Source organism: Rhinatrema bivittatum, chromosome 10 (assembly GCF_901001135.1).
Source record: "Rhinatrema bivittatum chromosome 10, aRhiBiv1.1, whole genome shotgun sequence".
In the NCBI taxonomy this organism is placed as follows: Eukaryota; Metazoa; Chordata; class Amphibia; order Gymnophiona; family Rhinatrematidae; genus Rhinatrema; species Rhinatrema bivittatum.
Genome location: NC_042624.1, coordinates 102,065,920 through 102,088,414, shown reverse-complemented (window position 1 = coordinate 102,088,414; position 22,495 = coordinate 102,065,920). Strand labels below are relative to the sequence as shown.

The 22,495-nt window shown below is 42.4% G+C and overlaps 2 protein-coding genes across 4 annotated transcripts in view; one reads left to right on the top strand and one right to left on the bottom strand.

Moving 5' to 3' along the window:
- ALG6 (ALG6 alpha-1,3-glucosyltransferase) overlaps positions 1–7,105 on the top strand; it is a 55,693-nt gene extending 48,588 nt beyond the window's left edge. For both annotated transcript variants that reach the window (XM_029617477.1, XM_029617482.1), the window contains one exon: positions 1,711–7,105. In XM_029617477.1, the coding sequence (XP_029473337.1) occupies positions 1,711–1,744 (34 nt within the window). In that variant the 3' untranslated portion in view covers positions 1,745–7,105. The remainder of the gene's footprint in view (positions 1–1,710) is intronic.
- Positions 7,106–9,850: 2,745 nt separating this feature from the next.
- ITGB3BP (integrin subunit beta 3 binding protein) overlaps positions 9,851–22,495 on the bottom strand; it is a 48,836-nt gene continuing 36,191 nt past the window's right edge. For both annotated transcript variants that reach the window (XM_029618920.1, XM_029618921.1), the window contains exon 8: positions 9,851–10,217. In XM_029618920.1, the coding sequence (XP_029474780.1) occupies positions 10,165–10,217 (53 nt within the window). In that variant the 3' untranslated portion in view covers positions 9,851–10,164. The remainder of the gene's footprint in view (positions 10,218–22,495) is intronic.

Below are 22,495 nucleotides of genomic sequence, written 5' to 3'. Positions count from 1 at the left end.
GGCTAGGAGTCTCCTCCGGGCGCAGCCGTCTCTAGCGATCTGGAAGAGAGAGAGATCAAGCTGTTCCAAGGGTAGGATGTTTCAAAGAAAAAAGTCTCTCCCGGTGGGAGCAGATTGGGTAGCCCACTCCTTCTCCGTCCAACGGCTCCCCACTTTTCACCTACTTTCTAATAATAATTTCAATCAAAACTCCAAACTAATTTCAAACTACTCTTAAATTTTCAGCAAGAGGGAAGTGCAGGATCCAGCTTCTGAATTATCATTCCTCATATGCCTGGAAGAAGAAAGCTAATCAGGCTCCCAAAATCTACCCATGTAATTTTACACATAGATGGGCATTTTCAATGAAAAGTCTGTACCTAAATCAATTATATCTCGCTTTTAAATCCAAAACTTCTCTGCTTTCCCTGTGTCTGTCATTAAATTGTGATTATGTCCTGTGTTTAATAAGAAAACTGTACCAATGTGATTTTGATGTTTAATTGCAGCCATGATGCATCAGAAAAATACAAGAATCCTGCCACCTATCTTTTTTTTTTGTTTTTTATTCTGAAAAAATACAATAGCTTATTTCATAGAAACAATCAAACAACTCATCCCCACAAGAGCAAATTAAAATAAAATCCATATCACAAAAGGAGCTTGTCAAAAATGGCCAATATTACAGAACCGAAAAATATCTGATACTCACAAGGTTCAGCTCACAAAGTCCACAACTGATAACAAAGCACATCAACTAAATAATACTAGACTAGGCTGAACTAAATTTGACAAAATTTCACTAAGGTTGTCTAGACTCAGCACCCCAACATTTATATAGACCGACCAAAATAATTTGATAATCTAGGAAACTTTTTTTTAGAATCTCTGTATTAAAATTGTTACGGTATAGACTGGAGCAACGCAATCACTGTTGTCTAATTTTGGCAATGTTTGAAGAACAGGCTCCCCTATGCCATAGAATATCTTTATTTTTTTTTTTGCACTCACTGTAGTCAATATAACTATACGGAATTCCATACCAGCCATGTTGTACCATTCAGCTTTCCACATGGATTATTATTCAGCCATCGTTCACCCTTAATACATGCTTTCTCTAAGAACATTTCATGAGATCTATTAAGAAAAATTTGCTCTGGTATGAGTCCCATGCACAACTCCCCTGCTACATGATGCCAGAATCTTTCAGTTAATGGACATTCCCATAAGCAGTGCAGCAATGTTGCATTCAGACCTTGACATTTCAGGCCATTACTAGAAGATGTCATTCATACTATACAAGTTCGCAGAAGGGATATTATCCTTCTGTGTACAACCTGAAATTGTAATTCTCGCAGTATCACATTTTCTGAACATTGATCAACTAACAAAACACCTCTTCTGCAGGTTGCAAGCTCATATCTTTGCTCCAAACATCTGCCGACTACCAAGACTGGGAATGCTAACATTTGTATAGATTAGAAAGAGATCCTTTGCTGTTTTTGTAAACCTATATCAATATTTTGAAAGCAAAGAATGGAATAGCTTGTGTTTCAGATTTGAACAAAGTAATGATGTAATGTCCCATTTGTAAATACATTTTAAAAAGTCTTTCCTAATGAACCTGAATGTAATCCGCGCTGAAGTGCTGAAAACGTGCAAAAAGCAGAATATAAAAATATATATAAAAAAATATAAAATCTAAAGTCACTTTTCCCTCCATTACCTCAGGTACAAATTTAGGCCTGGATTCATCATTCAGTGAATTATTGCCGCCAGCGAAGACACCGCCGAGTCCACCCCGACTCCTCCCCTCGCCACCCCAACTCCGCCTCAACTGGAATTTGCATGCTATTGCACGCGATACGGCTGTATTGCGTGCATTAAGCCTTTAGTAAATAACCCCGTTAGATTGTAAGCCCTCTGGGGATAGGGAAATACCTACACTACCTGAATGTAATCCATTTTGAAGCACTGCAAAAAGTGGAATATAAATCTAAATAAAAAAAAAAAACCAACCACTCCTCTTCCAGCTACTTCCCCTGTGAGACCTGTATGTTGTAGAGGGCTCTATAACTTGTTTGCTTGTTTAGAAGTAGGTTTCTTTATGCTGCAGCCTGGTGTTGAATAAATAGCAGCAGAAGTTAGCCAACAGTTTCTATATAAGGGAGGGAGTTAAGATTTCATTGCTGACCACTCCTCCGTCTTTGGCTGCTTTCTTGCTGAGTCAGTCTGTGATTGTATTCAGTCCTATCGGCGGAGATTTCATTTGAGCGGCCGGGATCCACTCCACCACTATTTAAAGGGAGAAGTGCCCTTCTGTGCAGATTGTACAAACTGAGCTTTTTAACCTTGAAAGTTGTGAACAGCAGGGGGAAGGAGGGCTGCCTGCTGGGTGGTTGAATTTTGCTCCTTTTTTTTTGTTCTTTCTTAAGTTACTTCCTTGCTCAGGAAGTTGCCTTTTCTTAGGATAAATTCAGCTCAGCAGTACACCGATTCCAAAGGTTTGCTAGAAAGTCATTTCTCCGCTCTGGTGCCATTCCAAAAAGGAGCGGGAGAAGGGAAAGTGATTATTGCTTTAAAAAACATTACCATGCCATAATCAGTGTAAACCATCCAAGAGGTTTTTATACAGCATTGCCAAGCTACATAATAAATATGTAATGAATCTGAACAGCATCCAAAGCCATGAAGATTGCGATCTGTGATCTCGGGCCCTTGTGTATTTTCCAAGCTCAGTCTTGGTTTGTTCTCTTCCCCAGAAGTTAGAACAAATGAATCCTTTCTATGTAAGTACTTAAGCATTCTTGCAGAGAAGGAGTTGGCCATTAATAAGTATTCATTGGTGAGGCAGTCAGCGTTGACAGCAAGAAAACAATGTATTTTTTTCTGTTTTCAGTGGGGGTGGAGTAGGGCCCTTAGTATACCAAACAGAACAAACATAAGACATACGATTCATTACCCCCAGTGGTTCTGCAAAATAACACAAGGAGCATTCTCTGCAAACAGAAGAGCAGAAGTTTGGATTATTGGTAGGAGCAGGCGGGGTGAGCAACGCCTCCTTCCAGGCCTTAAAGCTGCGTCTCTTCTCGGAAACAGCTGAACAGTGGCGGATAAGCGTAGCTTCAAATTCCAGCAAAACAAGTCTTCTGTTATAGGCAGTGAAAGATGAAGGCCAAGCGTTTTCTAGTACAAAAATAAAAACCATTATCTGTGGGCATGGCTCTTCTTGCTATGCCCTTCAGATAACCTCCAGGGGTGAGAAAGCGAAAGTCACCTGCTCCAGCTTGTGCGGTGCTGGGTGATGCTTCTGGGCAGACTCTAAATGGCAGAAGCTTACTGCAGCCAAGTGACCAGACACAGTACCAATTCAGCGGCATAATTCCTACCATAAACTTATTTCATATGCTACCTAGGCCCGGATTTAGGCATAGGTAACACTGGCAACTACCAAGGGCATCATATTTTGAAGGCACCAAAAAAAGGAGCCCGCAACAGCTTCAAAAAAGTGTTTACTTTTTTTTGTTTGTAATGCTTTTTATTCATTTTCAACCATTGTTATACATAACATAACTGCTGATTTTTGACAAAAAGAAGTGAATACAAAGTTGAGTAAGAATTAAAGTAAACAGCAAATGTAAATTCCCAAAACCCCTCAAGGATCCCCCTGCTCCCCCCCACCCACTCCTTGCCCCTACCCCACCCTCCCCCCGTACTCCTACCTCTACCCAGCACCCTTGACAACCTGTACAATCAAAATAGTTATTACATCCCTTCTGAATAGTTATTACATCATCATAGTCATTATAGCAACTTTAACTATAAAGTGTTTACTTTTAATCCTGTATCTTGTCAACTTTGGCAGAAATCCTAATAAACCATAAAATACTAAACAGAATTTGTAAAGTACTAATTGACCACACTGTTGTTGGATTTGCCATGTATAATGTCGCCCAACAAACATTTGATATTCAAAGTCTACATTTTAGATTCTCAACATACATGTACTTGAAAGCAATCTTTGAGATAATTACATTTGCCTGGCAGAGCTATCCAAAATGTAGATGGGTTTCCTCAGCAGAATGCTTCTATAGCTGCAGTATTTCAAATCACTGCACACTACCTAGAGAACCTTTGGTTCCTGCAAAGCAAAGTAAGGGCTCCAAAAGGAATGTGAAATAATTGGTACATGAATGCCACTTCTGGAATCTGATTTATGTAGAGAAAAGCCACAGGTAATTTATCAAGGCACCAACTACAGATGGTGAATGTCAGCATGCAGAAAGCTGAATACAAAGCCAGCAATGACATAAATCCTGTTAGGTCATCCTGTGAACATAGCTTAACGTCTTGAGATAAACCACCAATAAATTCATTAAGGCACTCTTCCAATGTGGAGGAATCACCAAGGTTATCAAATGTTTTCCCATAATCAAGCTAGATGCTATACATTGAAGTCAAGTTTATTTAACAAGATTAGTAGCACTTATTTCATTTTTTTTTTTTTTTATTTCAAAGTTTTTGTAGCCCACCCCTTTGAATGGTTTGGGGCGGGTTACATAGCGACATACATAACAGAAAAACACAATAAAATACAACATACAAATTACTTGATAAACTTAATACAGGTGGAATATTATCAGGAGGAGGCAGTACTAAGAATAGAGCTGCTAGGACAAGTGAGCTTTCAGGGCACGCTTGAAAAATTTTGGATCAGTGATGGAACAGATTGCAACTGGTGATGAATTCCAGTAAACAGGCCTCGCCATTGAGAAGGCGTGTTTGCGGGTTTCGTATAATCAAGCTCCCTTAAGAGAAGGAAAATTGGGAATGTTCCGATTGGCAGAACGGAGATTGCAGACAGGGGTGTGAATCTTTAACACAGAGCATGCCCAGGGTGATTTAACGCTATTGAGATTGTGAATAGTAACAGCTAATTTACAACAGCCTCGCCAGTGGATGGGAAGCCAGCGGAGTGAAGACAGGATAGGAGTGATGTGATCATGCCACCTACTACCTGTGAGAAGTCGTGCTGTAGCCCTCTGAAGGGATCTAAGTGCATAAGTTGGAAGACCAATGTATAAGATGTTACAGTAACCCTTGCTGAGAATATTAAGGACTACAGGACTGTGCGGATGTCTTCAGAAGTGAGAAATGGATGGAGATGACAAACAATCTAGCAGTAAAGAATTCTGCCAAGGGCACCACTGAGTTTTAGAAAACATAGATTGGAAAAAAATAAAATAAAATTAATGGGTCTGTGACCTTATACAGATTTTTTTCCTCACCTTCTGCTTCCACAGGTGTGTCCTGTCTGAGGGGACTCTCTCAGCTTGCTACTAATTTACTGACAAATGTGATGAAGTCCATATCCAGCTAACTAGCACTGTACATTCAGTGGTGCAGCCGCGCTGCTGAATATACCCGGCTATCTGAGCCAGATAAAGTTAAACCAGCTGACTTTAGGACAGCCCTAATGCCTGATCAGAGCTGACCAGATAATTCAGCCAGCTAACTCTGAATATTGAGTTAACCGGAGGTCGCCCAACCAACTCCGGTCCTCCCTGATCTGCCCATTCCAAACCCCTGACTTATTTAGCTGGCTAAACACCTAGCAGCAAAAAATGATTTATCCTGCTAAGTGGTGCCCGCTGATCCCAGTCCGATATTCAGTGGTGCCACTTAGCCAGATAAGTGCCGTTCTAAATAGCAGCCTCTATATTTCTAAACTCTTCCTTACAAATACTTACTGAGCTAATATATATATTATTCCAAAAAATTATATAAAATGCACATATTATTTTCCAAATAGTAATTTAAATGAACAAATGTTAGCTCATATACATTCCAACAAAGATCTTCGTTTCGCCTGATCTCTCAAAGGCTTCTTACGCTGCGCTGAACAGAGCTTTGTGTTTAAATGGCAAACTATGGCTCCACGGGGTCTGAATGGACCGGTGGAGTGGAGTGCCTTTTTTTGATAATACTCCGTTGTGCCTTTAAGTTTAATCATTTGAAAGAGTCCGGTAGTATATAAGGGACGCGAGAATTGTGGTAATTCCGCTGCTTTCAAACATGAAGATGATGTCAGTTCCGGGTAAGGAGCAGTTGATATTCCGCGTTGGTGAGTTAAGAACAAGTTTTCTTATGGTTATTAATGGACTATTGATGATTTGTCGTTGTGATATAGGTGAAGTGGTTTCGACAACATGAATCTCCGAAGGAGTAATTCTTGAAAAATAAGTGGTGATACAATGAGTTTTTAATGCTCTGGTTGAAGGTAAGGTATGATCCGTGGGGTATATATAAGGATTTGATTATGTAGTATGGGATTTATCTTCGCTAACTTTCTGTGTTATAAATGCTGTGTTATAGATGCCGAATTTTGAACTAAATTAGTCGGGAACCACTATGTGAAGTGACCTTTGCAGGTAATATCAGCATTTTGGTGTTTGGGGTAATGGTGATATGGTTATCGTGTGGTTGTAACTAGTTTGAATTATGACGCTAGGAAAAGTTTCGCAATGAGAAATCCTGGGCATGTTTATTAGGTACCTGTCCTTTGATGTTTTTGCTATATTTGTTTCTTTAGAATTTTGAAAGAAGATGAAGTCCCGGTCGGGATTATATTTAAGAGTCTGAATAAATTGGTTTTATTGGAGTGTGTCAACGAGTGGATAAGATCTTTATGAGCACACCCGTTGAGAGATGTATAGGAGTTGTTGAATTGGAGGTGTTGGTTCATCCCTGAAGAAGCCTTTGAGAGATCAGGCGAAACGAAGATCTTTGTTGGAATGTATATGAGCTAACATTTGTTCATTTAAATTACTAGTTGGAAAATAATATGTGCATTTTATATAATTTTTTGGAATAATATATTCAGAAAATACATTTAATATTTGTATTTAATGACATTTTTTCAGGTTTGGATTTATAGATTCAAAGAAAAGCATTTGCACTTTATATAATTTGTTTAAGATCAAAATTAATACGAATTCTGTAAAATTACATTGTTATACATATTGTATTTGATACATATTTCATGATGTATTATGTTTTTATGTGGGGGTATGTGTGAGATGAATGATTGTGTTAGATAGATGAATGTTTTTCATGAATAAATAAATTAAACGGATCCTATTTTTTGGTGGTATTTATACTTTGAAAACCAGCATCAGCGCATGTGAGCTAAAAGTACCTGCATACATTGCAAACATGATGGCCTACTGTGGATAGTCGTGGTGCTGAAGGTAGGCCAAGAAGCAAAACATGGTACTGAAGGGGCTGTTTCCTTACTACAAATCCAAGATGTGACTTGGATTTAACTTTTATGTGGGCGTGTGCCTTCCGTAGATCCAGAAAGCATAACCAGTTGCCTTTGTTTAGAAGGGACATTGTGTGTTCTATGGACAATGTATAAAAATATTCCCAGACATAGCTCGCCCCACACAGCTACGTAGAAAAAAATTTCTAGCAATGAGAGCCGAGGTATTGCAGAGGGGTGCTAAGTTTGTTTTAAGATATCCATGCCGTTGTGTAATTATTCACCAAGATTCTCGTTATATTTTTAGTTATCCGGAGCAATTAAGGGAATACTTGAATTCACACTCCTAATTCTCCCCATGGGAAGGGAGGTTAATAATGTAACGATGAGGGCCAGACAGTTATCTTACTTTAATGCTGATTTCTTTGTTATGTTGCTCCACTAAATGATGTGTGTTTCTATTTTCTTTGCACAATGATTGTTGAAGATAACCAAATTTTGATTTCTTAAATCTTTTTTTTCTTTTTAATATGTTCTGGCATATTGATAATTTTATTAATTATCAAATGTTATCTGTATCATATATATTGAAATTCAATAAAAAATATTAATCATAAAAAAAAAAAAAAGAAGGGACATTGTGGAGCCCAAAATAACTATTCTTTTCTTTTTCAAGAATTTCTTCAGGGTCTTTGTTCAAGGTCCTTAGGTCTAGGATGGAAGAGAATCCTCCCTTTTTGGGGAGCAGGAAGTACACCTGAACTAAAATTCACACTCTCTCTTCAGCAGTGGGATTTTTGATCTCTGCAACCAGCAAGAGGGAGGATCCTGCTGCTAAGGAAGCTATAGTGCTCTTTCGGTGTAGGCAATTTGGATGTATTATCAATGGGGTAGATTTTCCAATGTGTTCGTGCTTCCCGGCATGCGCGCTGGATTTTATAATCTGCGCCCGTAGGTGTGGGCGGCGCGCGCAAGGAGGGGGAGACTTACGCAATTTTCGCACAGCAACACATTCTGCCCTTCCCCAGGTCCCTCCCAGTTCACTCCAATTAAGGAGCTGATTGGGAGGGAACTTCCCTACCCACCTACCTAACCTCCCTTCCCCTCTCCTCTCCTCCCCATCCCCTAAACCCTACCTTTTTTTTTTTGTTTTCCTTTGTTTGACAATTACTTCAGCTCCCGAGCTGAACTAAGTTGCGCAGGCCGACACACACATCTTCAGGACATCTATCAATGGCGCTGTCCCAGCCCATCCCCGCCCCTCCCAGGAAGCCTGGCACTTGGGTGTGTACCGGCCTTTACGTGTGTAGGGCTTTGAAAATCTATCCTAAAATGTGTAATTTGCACTCTTCGTTTATGATAGAGGAACGTGCGGTCAACAGGCCGATGGTTACTGAAAAACGTCAATCTCCTCCCTCCCCCCTACACAGAGGGAGGTCTTCTGGGACAGATACTGAAATTCTTGCTTTCTCCTCTGGATTCAGTCAGAAACCTAGCTCCAGTTTTGAGTGGGGCTTAGAGTTCTTCTAATTTCTATGGTTATGCCTTAAGCTCTGCTATCTATGGAGAACAGGGTCTGTGAGGCAAATCCTATGACCACTATAAAACCTCAGGGATGTAGAGGGTGGTTTGACAGAAGCAAGGGATACAGTTTGAAACATAGAATGGCGGTTTTTCATGACTACACTGCTTTCTTGATCTGCATGTTTCTCTTGCACATCTTCACAAAGGGCTGAGGGTCCACAGCCATGAGAGACATCAAGGGCCATACCTCATACTGGAAAATCATTAAGTGTCAGGTTAGCTGGTGCCTAAAATTCAGGAAAAAAAAACTGGCAGTAGAACATGCCAAAATCTTTAGAATTCTTAAATCAAAGTTCGATGCTGGGCTCCATTGGATGACATCACCCAAGCATAAGGTCTGCCATCCTTTTAATTAGCTCCTAAAAATTTGGCTGTCTAAATTTTCTAAACATATTTTGACCCCCGGCCACTGCAGAGGCTCTTGCTGCCATTTCAAAAGCAGTGTAGGTCATAAAGACCAGAAGCATCTCACACACTTCATCGATCTCCATCTGATAGTGAAACTCTGCCCATTTCTCTTGAGAAAGTTTGGCGAATTCCTAGGGCTCCTTTCAGGACCGTATGCAAGCACTGTAAACTGGGTAGGAAGCTAAGCGGGACCAGAGATTAGTGTTCTGATGCTGCTGCTTCCCAAAAAGGTCCAGAGACTGAAAAGCCTATCCAGGGGGAACTGAGGCTTGGGTTTTAAGACTTCCAGGTCCTCTTCAGGAAGATTCAACACCGCTATAATAATGGCATCAAAAAAGGAAGAAAATCTATTATGGCCTATAGTACAGTTGTTAAATAAGGTTTTTCCACTATTCAGTCTTCAAAGGCCAAACAGGATTTGGGTGATTGAAGCCCTCTAGGAAGTTTTTCCGGTATTATTTAAATTCGTATTCAAAGATGTGAAAGCTATCCTTTGTGTGGCATGTCAGTGTACGACAGTGCCAGGACCCAAATAATGGTTAATTATGAGACCTCTACTGGATGGTCGTGCATACAACCGAAGCTGTTCATCGACTGATCATTTTACAGTTTGTAGCAAACTATGTATAAGGTTTATTGCAAAACATCATTAATACAATAGTGCGATTCTGACTATGCAACAAGACAGGAAATATCTAAGTGGAGAAAACTATTATAGAAAAGAAATAAAAAAGATGCACTTAACACCTCTCCACTACTGAACAAGTAGTAACATTCATTTTAGACAAGCAGACTTATAAACAATCAACAAGACACAGAATTGCTCTTAAATGTTAGAAGTAATGAGCTCTGGCCCATTTTAAAACTAACACCCAAATGGCTTACATGCAGCGTCATTCAAGGTTAAAACGTGCGACAGCCCGTCTAGTTCAATGAATAATGGATTTGAGAAAGTCATAACTGCTGACGGCTGGAACACAAGCTGTGGAGAAACAAGAAACAAACTGTCAGAAGGACATTAGTGAACTGTACTAGTTCTGGTCTTAGCTTTACCTTGTTTAGTAGGGAAACTGAGTGATGAAAATAGAATGGGTCATTCTTTTAACAAGTGTTCATACAGTGTTGTATGTGTCTATTAGTTTTTTAAAAGTAATAATCAGTAGCTGTAAGCAGTAGTTTCTATTTATTAATCTATTTTCAGCAAGAGGTGTTATTTAGTCCTCACAAAGAGACATTACCTTACACTTGCTAAGCATTTTCTCATGCAAACTGTTTAGTACTTCCTAGAGAGATTAGGATGCTTGTGTTTCCCATGGGGGGGCCGGATCCATGACAAAAGCCCAACCCTACATAAAGCATGGAAATTTCAGCAGGGACCAAGCCAAACAGAGCACAGGTAGAGAGAGATGATTCAGTGCAGGGAAGAGGCAGACAGCAGGTCTCCCTGCCAAAATAAGGCTACGCAGAAGGGCAGAAAGAAGGCCAATCCTCAGCAAACACTGTGGAACAGCACAATCACTGGTAGAGAATTTGAGGGGGTTCACAAAAAATAAAATCCTCTCAAACATACATACAAAAGAACATAAGAAGTTGTCGTACTGGGTCAGACCCGAGGGTCCATCAAGCCCAGCATCCTGTTTCCAACAGCGGCCAATCCAAGTCACAAGTGCTTGGCAAGTATTCAAGCATTAAACAGATCCCATGCTACCAATGCCAGCAACAAGCAGCGACTATTCCCTATCGATTAACAACAGCTTATGGACGTCTCCTCCAGGAACTTATCCAAACCTTTTTTAAACCCAGCTTCACTAGCTGCCTTACCAATTCCAGAGCTTTGACATTATTCACAAGGACACTCAAGGGCCAGACTGTGCGTGAGTTCTTCCCATAGAGCAGAGGACTTCTATTACTTTTTCAAACATGCAAACTCTGGCTGGATAAAAACAAACAAACAAACCAAAAAAAAAAAGCCAACCTCTCATGCCATCTCTTTCTCTTGCTGAGAACAGCAATTTCAAATGACTGTGTCTATCCAGATCTTTTACAAAGCAGATTTGTCTCTGTGGCCATTTGGACTAGGTAGGCTGGTATTTATTTATTGTACATTATTTTATCATGTTCCACTGCCCTAATACATTTACAGATCTGCAAGGAAAAGAACATTCTCCTCTCAAGTGATATAAAACCAATCTTCTAACTGTGCCAGAATAATTTTTCTCCAGCTCACCCTCAGATTCTCAGCCTGTTCATTACTGTCGTTATAGTATTTTTATTTAATAAAACCCATTAAGACTACCATACAAATCTCTTTACTTATGCTTTTATCTTTTAACTGATCAATTTTTATATTGCTGACATTCCTTCTTCACCATTTGCTCATTTAAAAATTCATAGTATATAAGATATGTCTCTGGAGAAAATGTCTATAAAATTTGTTACAGCTGGCAAATGTGTAGGAGTCCGTGGTAGCACATGACTAAAGGCTTCGCAGGAAATAAAATTTGTTTCTGTAGTAAGCAGAACTGTTTAAATGTTATTTATTTTTATGTTTCAAAGAAAATATATTGTGAAGTGCTGCATTGATTTAATGCGCAGCAATGTCTGTGTACACGCTGTGGAAAGAAAATTTATGAAACCTTTGCACAACTCCTTTAATTGAATTTTCCAAATCTCTCACCACACACAAATAATCAATATCTTCTGCAGAGAAAACCAGTCAGAATTATTACAGTCTCTCTTTTCAATTTTGTTGTCATCAGCACATACCCTGCACCTGGATACTTGTAATGTCGGGATAGCCGGTAATTTATATCTTCTAAACACAGAGCTGCTGTAAGGCAAGTCAAAGCTGTGCTATTTAAATGCTTTAAACTTAGGAGGAATAAAGCCGTTACGCCAGCCCCTCCAAAATAAAGTTATGGCAAGAAAGTTGAGTGTCCTGATGAACGTTAGGCAACCTTCCTTTTCTATAGCTGTACCTTGAGTATGCATAACTATGATCCCATTATTAAAACTGCCAGTTTTTAAATGTTTTTTTTCTTCGTTCTGCAAGGCAGTATTAATAAAATTCTAGCCATCCAACCCAAGGAAACAAAATACCCAACTCCTTAAAAATGAAATAACCTTACCCCAACCAGCACACTTTAAAATAGTTGCCTGGTATTTTGGCAGCCTGCTTGGAAAATAGCCAAGTTTTGCTTATCCTGCTGATGAAAAAGTAGCTATATGTTCTTCCGCAGGTCAAAGGCCATTTCTACGAACTAAAATAAACCTTCTAGCAATCTGGAAACAAACTGCAAACCAAGGGAAGCATCGCCATTCAGTTCTAGCTTGTTTGTTTTGCATAAACCAATTCAGAAACTCTTCCTTCCAGTTCTCTCTTGCAGCACGCGGTGCGTGCGCCTCTGGCTAAGCTGTCAGCAGCTGCTTCTTGTTCCAGCTGACGTGTAGTATACTCGCTGTATTGCAGCCCAATGCTGCTAAAACAAACAGTAATAACCGGGGCAAGAACTTCAAACTTCTGTACAGCCAGCGCCAAAATTAAAGCTCAGCCACGGAGGAAGCCAGCGGGGAGCAGACCCCAGCTCTCAGCTCCTCCCCCACCTCTTTGTGACACAGACCAGAAGGTAAGGTTTATTAATCATAAAAATAAAGGTTTTGGCACTCAAGCTGTTTCCCACTAAATATATGTTGTGCTAGCTAGAGAGTACATGATGGCTTTAAAATTGGTGATGAGAGGACCACATAGAAGTGGATGTGGACAGAGAAAATATTTGTGACCATAAGCAAAATACAAGGCTGCCTATAATGTAATTCTAACGTGAAGTCAGTACAGCTCGAGTCTTACCATTCTGGTTCCAACCAAATTCACTTTTATTGGATTTACTGGCAGAAGAGCAGGTCCCTCACGGTTTCTCTGGTTGGAAATGCAAACATTTAGATTTCATCTTAAAGAAAAAAAAAAAAACAGATCGCACAGAAGGAAAGGTGGTGACATTTTATTTATTTGTTCAAATGTATTAACCAACCCCTCTTGAGGCTCTAAGTGATGCACAATAAATTTACAAAGTCAATTAAAATATATCAAGTTATTTCAAAAGAGAAATACATAACAAAAGCAGAAAAGGTTATAACTTGACATATCCCTACCGAACCCTACATTGTTTATTACCAAAAGAAAATCACTGCTCCGACCCCCAGCAGACTCCAGATTTCAGTTTTTGGCAGCTGCTGGACACTTTGCTTATATTCTGTTCAAAAACATTTTGTTTACAGTCAGGGCTAGCCATGGACAAACAATGCTGCTATTCTGTGTGCTGGTAGCGCAAAAAGATAGACGGGGCCCTCAAAGAATGCTGCCATTGATGAAGGAAATTTCTGTTTTAAATAAGCTGATGTCCATGTAAAGTAAATACACTTCGTGCGTAGCCATGTGATGATAACGTGACACTCCATCCGCAGCAAGCCGCAGAGCGCTCACAGGTTTCCAGTCTGCAGCCTGACGAATTAAAAATAAATTATGGAAAAAAAAAATCACCACATCCCAAAGGGGGGATTTCCTCTTCCCATTTTTTCCCTGCTTCCCACTTTGTCCCTCACATACAGGACAGGCGTCACCGTGTTCAGCATCTGATGCGGCAGACCAAGGGCCTTGTCCCTGGTTCGGGGCCTGGGGAGACCATCTTCATTCGGGTAAGGCCCCCCGCGAGGATCAGTGCGCGAGAGAGAAACTTTACAGTTCTCCAGGCGTCTCTGCTGTCATTTCAGATGCTGTAAACAGAAAACGGTTTGCTTTCTTTATCTTTTATCTTCTCCCCCCCTCCCCCCCCCCCCATTTCTGGTATCCTGGATTATCCTGCATTTGTTAAAACGGAATTATAATCCACAGAACATTAGATCTTGAAGTATTTTATTCTCAGTCTCCATTCCTCTGGCACATCCCTAAACAAAAAAACTAAGCAGTTCCTGCCCTGCTCAGGGTTTCCTTAGGTCAGGGTGAAGATGAAAGTTGCACCTGATTGCAGTGTAGAATATACTTTCAACCAATTTGCTCTGTAAACATTTTACTGTTTTCCACCCCCCCCAACTTCCCATTTGCTTTGTAAACGTTTCACTGTTTTTCTTCCAACTTCTGCAATGCGCATACACGGCAGAGTCAGCTGAAATGTTCTCCCGTAGTGAGGAGATGCCACAGGAAATCAGAGAGCTCTACATGACAATGCCAAGAGGAAACCCAGAGCCCCGGGGGAGGAATCACAGCGCCTTTCCCGTGAGCCCTGCTCTACATACACCAGCACCTTGCAACAAAAACTGCCCCCCGGTGCACTTCCATATGGGCATATAATCAGAGGGGCAAACAGTTTTGAAAACTTAGGCATCAGACAAAAAACTTTAAGAAGTCAGGGGGAAATTCTGTCTAGTTTTTAATTTTTGAACTTGCTATTTTCAGAGAGGAAAGAAGGCTTATGAGGTTGCTAAGTCTGCCTGTGTGTGTTTGAGGTCCTGTCCTCACCGAATTTTCAGGACATGAAAGGGAGGGAAGGAGGAAAAATTAGGACAGGGTGAGATTTTTCAGATTTGCACACATTCACAAACCGCAGACACCTGCAGCCTGGAATGGAGCTACCTTTCTGTATGGAAGGTTTGAGTTTTGTTTTTTTTTTTCAAACATTTCTTGCTCTCCTTTTCCCATCCAATTCTTCTCTTCTTCTGTTCCCAGCTTTTTCACCCAGGTCCTGCTGCTGCCGCCATTTCCCTTCCTGACCCCTTTTGGAAGCTGCTGCTCCTGCCAGCCTCTCCCCCTGGTGGCAGGGTAATAAATCGGTAATCTGCCCCCACCCCAGCCCTGCTGGATTCCACCAGTTACACACAAGGAAAACGCGACACATAATTTGGATGCAAAGGCTGCGGCCGCTTATTAGAATCCCTAACATGGAAGTCTAAGCAGGCGCCCATGTCGGGTCCATAACGTTTACGGAAATTGCGGCTGGGCAAATGCCAATACGTTAATCTCCACCCATCATTACCGCCAAGCACCAGATGGACTCCCCAGCTCGAGCCACCACAAAGCAAGCCCCCCGGCCGGAGCCCATCCACCAGAAGGAATCTTAGCTCAGCCCCCACAGAACAAGCCTTGCCGGGGCCCCTCCCCCCACAGTACATCTCGGCGCCTCCCAGCTCCCTTCTAATGCCTCTGCATTTATAAATGCTCTCCACATTCTCACCGCACATGCCGAGATCACAACTCGCTCACACCACCGTGTACATGGCGCACCTAGAACAAAATTGAAGCCCCACCGCAACTCCAATGCCAGGGCTCCTGGGAACCTGCTTGTTTTCTCACTGGACCACCAGGCACTGCCATGCCAAAGTACTCCCATCGAAGTGGGGAAAAGAAGGGGAAATCACGATTTCCTGAAGTGCATAATTGGCTCTTCGCCTGCAAATATTGAATTACGTATCAGCAAACTTTCTGTGGCCATCTCAGCTCCCCCTCTCACCGCAAGGAAAGTTATGAAACCTTTCCCGCTCACGGCCCAGCAATCGTAACGTGAATGAACAGAATGTGCTGGTATAAGTTTCCTCTGCTGTACCCGACAGCTACTGCAGCCCGATTTAGGAGTGAACGGATTTGGATTCCTGGAAACATTAAATTTCCCACTGCCAATAACAACAATTCTGGGCGCAGAATGTCACTTCCCCTTTAAATGTACCGAACTGGGCGGCGCATTTCCCACTTCGAGAAAACTAGCCGCTAGGTGTGAATGAACCATGTTCCTGGGCGATCCCTGCTGTATGGCGTGCCCTACATAGCTAATCAATAGCAGGACCAGCGGTTAGCAATGAGAAACTGATTTGCTTTGTTATAGTTGCAAATGAGGGAGCCGAAGATCAGCACAGCTGCCGTGCTATTCCCTTTCCCTGACGCACGATTACAAGCCGGAACTAAAAGAAAGGCCACCTAATAAGACCAACAGTACTGGGGCTGTGTGGGTCAGACATCATGCTCCTCCCACCCTATATGCAGGGAAGATTGCCAAACTGTATCCTGTAACGCATAATGCGTTTGAACAACAAACTCTGCACCGTGTACCTCTCTAAAAGGAACCGTGAGCCGGCACACACGAGCCCTCACGCTCCTATCGTTTCTGCGCCGCATCTTGTTTGCCAGGTGCTGTCTGGCCAGGCGCTTCCTTCCGTGACGGCGCGAGAGGCGCACTTCCTGCCCCTTCCTTGATGCGTTTACAGTGCCTCTACTGCGCTGGGACAGGGATCAGCTGGGGAATAAATAGATGGAGCCTCCTACCTGGCTGAGTATCCTACTCTACTGGGGGGTAACCCTTATCCTAGTAGCTACATCTTGACTATGGGACATGATGGCTTCCCACCCCTGATCAGCCATCAAAGGTGGCTCGCTTGGAGATATTAGGGCCTATGCCACAGCAGAACCTGCTTTCCCCTTGCCTCACCCAGACATGGGGGCCAAAAGGGTGGCACAAGGCGTGGGGAGAATGTGGAGTCACGCTCCGTAGGACCATGAGGGGCAATTCTAAATATTGCTCTTCTCCTCCCCCATTGCCCCAGCGGTTTGGTGGTGCCGCCCCTATAGACCTCTGCTTGGGGTTTGTGTTCCCGTCCTGGCAGCTGCCCACAGCATTGCAACGCTGTATCCCTCCTTCTTACAAACTCCCTCCATGCAGATGGGTAGCACTAGGAGAAGCTGGGTCTGAGGAGTAGTGCTGAACAGGCTGTAGCACACCTGCAGCTCCGGCAGTAGAGCTAGGCTGTGCCTGAGCAAGCAGGGATAAGAAGGGAGAGATGCTACTGGCTTGCCTGAAGGCAAATTGTAGGGAGGCTCGGGGCTAGATGCAAGCAGACAGGGACTGGTGCCGCCATCTAAGCTGCTCCATAACTGGATGTCTGCGGGGTGCTATTGGGGGGGGGGGGGGGGGGTGTCGGAGATTTCGGAGCAATGAACCCCGACTTCCGAGGTTCAGGGCCCATTGCTCTGACCGCTAGCCTACGATTCCACTCCAGCACGAAGGGGTGGGGGGCTCCAAGGGAGTCCCTGAATAGAATAGGGGACGGAGAAGCAAGGGGGGGGGGGGGGGGGAATGAACTGGCTAGGCTGCCACGAGGGGAGAGCCCCGGGTAACTACTTGCAGCTTACCTTGCTCCATGGCCAGCAGGAAAGGGAAGAGAGAGCGAGACACCTGGCTTATCCCCTTTATACTCTAAATGAGAGTCAGCTGGTGGCCCCTGCGGACCCCCAGCCCCTAACTTTACCCTCGTCTTGGGTCAGAAATGTCCGACCCTTGCAGAAGGGATTGGAGATGGGAATTGGAGCCGAAGGAGAAATGAGCTGAATAAACAGCTCAAGCAAGAAATGGCTAAGAGGAAACAGGGGTAATAGCTTTGAGCTTTAAAATCCCCCAGCAGGTTTGCCTAGAACCAACTTTTTTTTTTGTTACCCTCCTTATTCCTCCAAGCCAGGGTCAAACCCACAGCCCACGGAGCACAGCGCTGCGGACACCCAAGCCACAGTCACACAGGCAAAAGGAGTGGGAGTGCTGATTCAGCACTACTCACCAGTTCAGACCCTCGGCCTGCCGGGATGGAGCTGGTGCAATCGCCGCGTGAAGAAGGAAGAAACAGGCTGCTCAGCCTGAGGTCCGGATCAAAGTTCCCCCCAAGGAAGGTGCAGCCCGGAATTCCCTAGGCAAGGGAAATTAATTTCAGAGCTGTGTTTTAAGTAATTTGATTAAGGAAGGTTTGTTTTTTTTGAAAGGAGAAATGGAGTCACCGACAACCGCAGAGCCGAAACAGCTCCGGCTGGGGCCGAGGAGGAAGAGGCCGGACCACGGGGAACCGGCAGGATTTAAAGGGCCCACCGGCCACCTTCCCCCTCCCGATGTCACGTCGCGCGCTGGCCTCGGCAATTTGGGTGCCCTGGCGTCAGGCGCCGCTCCCGACGCTGGGCCAATCGGCCGGCGCGACATCATCATCAGCGCCACAGCATCAAAAGCACCCCCGCGGCGCCAGCAGCACGCGGAGGGGAAGGGGTTTGGACCCTTCCTCCCTCTGACCGGAGGTGAGCCATCAGTGTGGCGGGTGCATCGGGCACCCGGTTATTTGCGGCGCCCGTACATTCATGCTGGGGGTGCCGCCCATCAAATTTTAGGCGCCAGATGACCTGGCACCCCAGTTTTTCTAGTCTTGTGTAATACACACACACACACTGTAAAACAAATATTGAGGGGCTCTCATTTTGGAATATGAAACCAAGAAGTATTGTTGAGTATTAAATCAATGCAGCACTTCACAATATATTTTCTTTGAAACATAAAAATAAACATCATTTAAACTGTTCTGCTTACTACCAAAACAAATTTCATTTCCTGCGAAGCCTTTAGTCATGTGCTACCACGGTCTCCTACACATTTACCAGCTGTAACACATTTTATAGACATTTTCTCCAGAGACATATCTTATATACTATGAATTTTTAAATGAGCAAATGGTGAAGGAATGTCAGCAATATAAAAATTGATCAGTTAAGATAAAAGCTTAAGTAAAGAGATGTAGATGGTATTCTTAATGGATTTTATTAAATAGTATTTTTTACAAAATGGTATTTCCCCTGTTGTCACTAATACTATTTAAATGTGACCATCATAATAGGCATCAACTATAAATACATATAATCTAGGTCACTGTGTACTCCCAATGTGTAATATATTTTTTGAAAACAATTTTTTTCCAAATAAAAATTGTTCATATTAAGTTAAATAAACATTCCCAATTTGTATATATTTCCAAATGCTGATACTTATCTTTCTTCTTGAGTATTTGTAACAAACTACGGCCTAGATTAATCATTTCATTATCGTTCCTACCAGACAAGTTATTTTTTTTCAGCATAATATTCGCTGTCAAATACTCATTTGTCAGCAAAAGGTTGTCAGAAAAGCTTGTTTTAATTAATGTCATACACTTGTCAAATTGGACCAGTAATGGGCTATCTCATCTTTTTGCTTCATTAGCAAAGGCAGCACATGTTCAAGAATCCCACTTACATCCTGTACCTCAACTCTATAAAATGCCTGAGCCATGTCTATGGGCTGGAGGTATTTTTCTCAAGCTATAAAATACTTAGAGTTGGCTCAGGAGATATATTTCTCTATTTAGCAGAAATATAACATTAATGCATAAGGTTTTGCATGTCTCCAAATTTCATGAAACATAAGGCCTTACACTTTCACTAGTTCTCTACTTCAGGTCTGTGTGCCAAGGCCTTTTCCCTCACTCCAGAAGGTAAAGCATGTAGTTTGTTTTATTAGTTTTTAAATAACTTGAAGCAAGAGTGCATACAGTGTATCAGCAACCAAAACTCTGCTCCTTGCAGGAATGCACTTTTCACTGACACACCACTCAAAAATATCAAGCCTTTTCCTTATATGAAAAATGTGTCTCCATATTCAAAAAGTTTGTCCGGATAAATCTGGGACTTAGCCAGACAAATTGTAGTTTCTAAATTTCCTGCTGCGTTGCCCGGCTCCAACTTATCCAGCTAAGTCATTAGCTGGATAAAATCGTAGCCAAAGGAGGATGGGGGCAGGGCTGACTTAAGACAGATAATGCTGATAATTCAGCGTTATTCAACTAAGTTTGGTCGTGTCGCAGAGCAGTCCTAAACTTATTCAGGCAAGCCAGACATACCCAAATAAATCAAGGTTAAGTTGTTTGTTTATTTATTTATTTAGAGGTTTTTCTATACCAGATACCGTAGCTGGGTTGCTCAACTAGCCCTTCTTTGAATCAATTAAAGTGGACATTATTTTGATGCATCACATTTAAAAGTGGAACTCATCTCTTCTACTACTACTGCATGTTGGATTGTGGACACCATGTTTGAAGGTCTTGGTCTGTTTAATAAATGTGGGCTATGGCTCTTGACATGAGCTAAGTACACTGGTACTACTGAAGGATTTAAATAACATAATTCATTGTATACCTTGGTATTTGTTTAAATCTTCTTAAGCCTAAGTTATATGATATTATGAACAACTGAAATACAGAAAAAATATAAAAACAGCAAAAGCTGTAAAACTGATATTATTCGATTTATTTGTCTGCATTGGTGTGCATTCTATATATTGAATATGGGGTGAACATTAAAAGCCTGGCACGTGCAAAAGTTGGGAGGTAAGTTCAGAAGTCGGGCCAGCACACTCTGCATGGATTTAAAAGGTGCCCATGCACATGGGTATCTCCCGGTACATACACATTTTTTGTTTTTACAGAAAAGGGGCTTAGCATGGGCGTGGTCTGGGCAGTCCAGGATTTATGAATGAAAACAGTGCATGAATAGCTACACGCACAAGCACGCGCCGGGGTCCCCTACCACGTAACTTTACTTCTGCTATGGATGGCGTGTAAGTCCTAAAACAAAAAAAAAAACTAGGCTAGTCAGTGGGGTTTTAAGGATAGGGGCTAACAGGGTAAAAGGGAGGCTAATTAACTAGGGCGGGTGAGGAAGTCCTATCCTTTTCCTGGGCAAACTGGGAACGAACTGGGGAAATTGGTAATCGCATCAGTGCATGTGTCTACTAAAATCCCCTCACTTACGCGATAGAGGTGGCAATTGCGCACACATTCACATAAAATTGTGCACACAGCCTATTTTATACCATGTGCGCATATACGCACGTATGTTATAAATGGCTGCATCTTTTGGCGCAAGCTGGCATACGCGCGAACATGTGCGCTCTCACACCGGTATCAAAGTTACCATCTACATATACACGTGATAGTTTATATTTATCTGCCTTATATATGCTGTCCTGACTGTATAGTATGTGTGTACACATACATAAACATGTATACATACACAATATTCATAAATAAAGCAGATCATGGGCTACAACTGTAAAATTTCATGCATCTTTTAAAAGATTTCAGAGCTTTTTAAAGAGAGATAGCTATTAAAAACAAAATCAAAACCATTATTATAGATTAGACTAACAATGGCAGAGTCTACTGGCCACCTTAATAAGAAATACGATGTATAAAAAAGAATTAGATTACTCACCTAACTTGGTTAGCAAGCCCAGTGGTTTGCTACCCTACTGCTTCTACCACCACTGTCTCCTAATCTGAGACTGAATCGCACATGCACAGGAGGGAGAGGTGGCAGAAGCAGTGCATCAGCAAAGCACTGGGCCTTCCAGATGGGTCAGATCAATCCACTGAATGAACCAACTCAGCAACTGAGAATGGCCGGCCCATAGAGGCGGCATCATTCTGGCTAACAGTTTTTCCAGTGACTGTGATATTTTCCAAATATCCCAATCTGAATTTACCTGCAGTGAGAGGTTGTTAGGGAGGGGCTTGCATTTACGTGCATACTGGAGAAATTACTTACCTGATAATTTTGTTTTCCTTAGTGTAGAGAGATGGACTCAGGACCAAAGGGTTATGCTCCCCCCCTGCCAGCAGATGGAGTCAGAGTCAGATTTCAAAGCTGATGTCACCCTAGATACACCCCTGCAGTGACCTCAGCCATTTGGTAGTCTCTTCAAAAGCCACTGTGGACATACTATTGAAAAAACTTGGATTTAAAATAGGATTTAAAATCGATAACCGAACTGTACTCAACCAATCATAAAAACTGAACCCCAGTAAGAACTTAGGTGTCCTGATCTAGGGACTAGATGAAGACTTACCTGTAATCTTTGATTTGATATCCAATCCACGGGCGAATTCTTGGCACTGCTCTTGGGCAGCCATAGGCGGGATGCTGAGACCATCTGTCTACACTAAGGAAAACGAAATTATCAGGTAAGTAATTTCTCCATTTCCTAGTGTGTAGCCAGATGGACTCAGGACCAATGGGATGTACAAAAGCTACTCCTGATCGGGGTGGGAGGCTGCCCACAGTCCAGTTAGCACCGCCCTTGCAAAGGCTGAATCCTATTGAGCCTGTACGTCCAGGTGATAGAACCTGCAGAAGGTGTGCAAGGAGGACCACGTTGCTGCCTGGCAGATATCAACAGGAGACAGCAGTCTAGCTTCCGCCCATGATACCGACTGAGCTTTAACCTAAAGAGGTAATGGCTTTCCTGCCTCCACATGGGCTTCCATGACCATCTCCTTAATCCAGCGAGCTATGGTAGCCCGCGAAGCTGGTTCGCCCCGCTTCCTTCCACTATGAAGGACAAACAGGCGGTCATACTTGGGGACTGGTTCTGAAACTTCCAG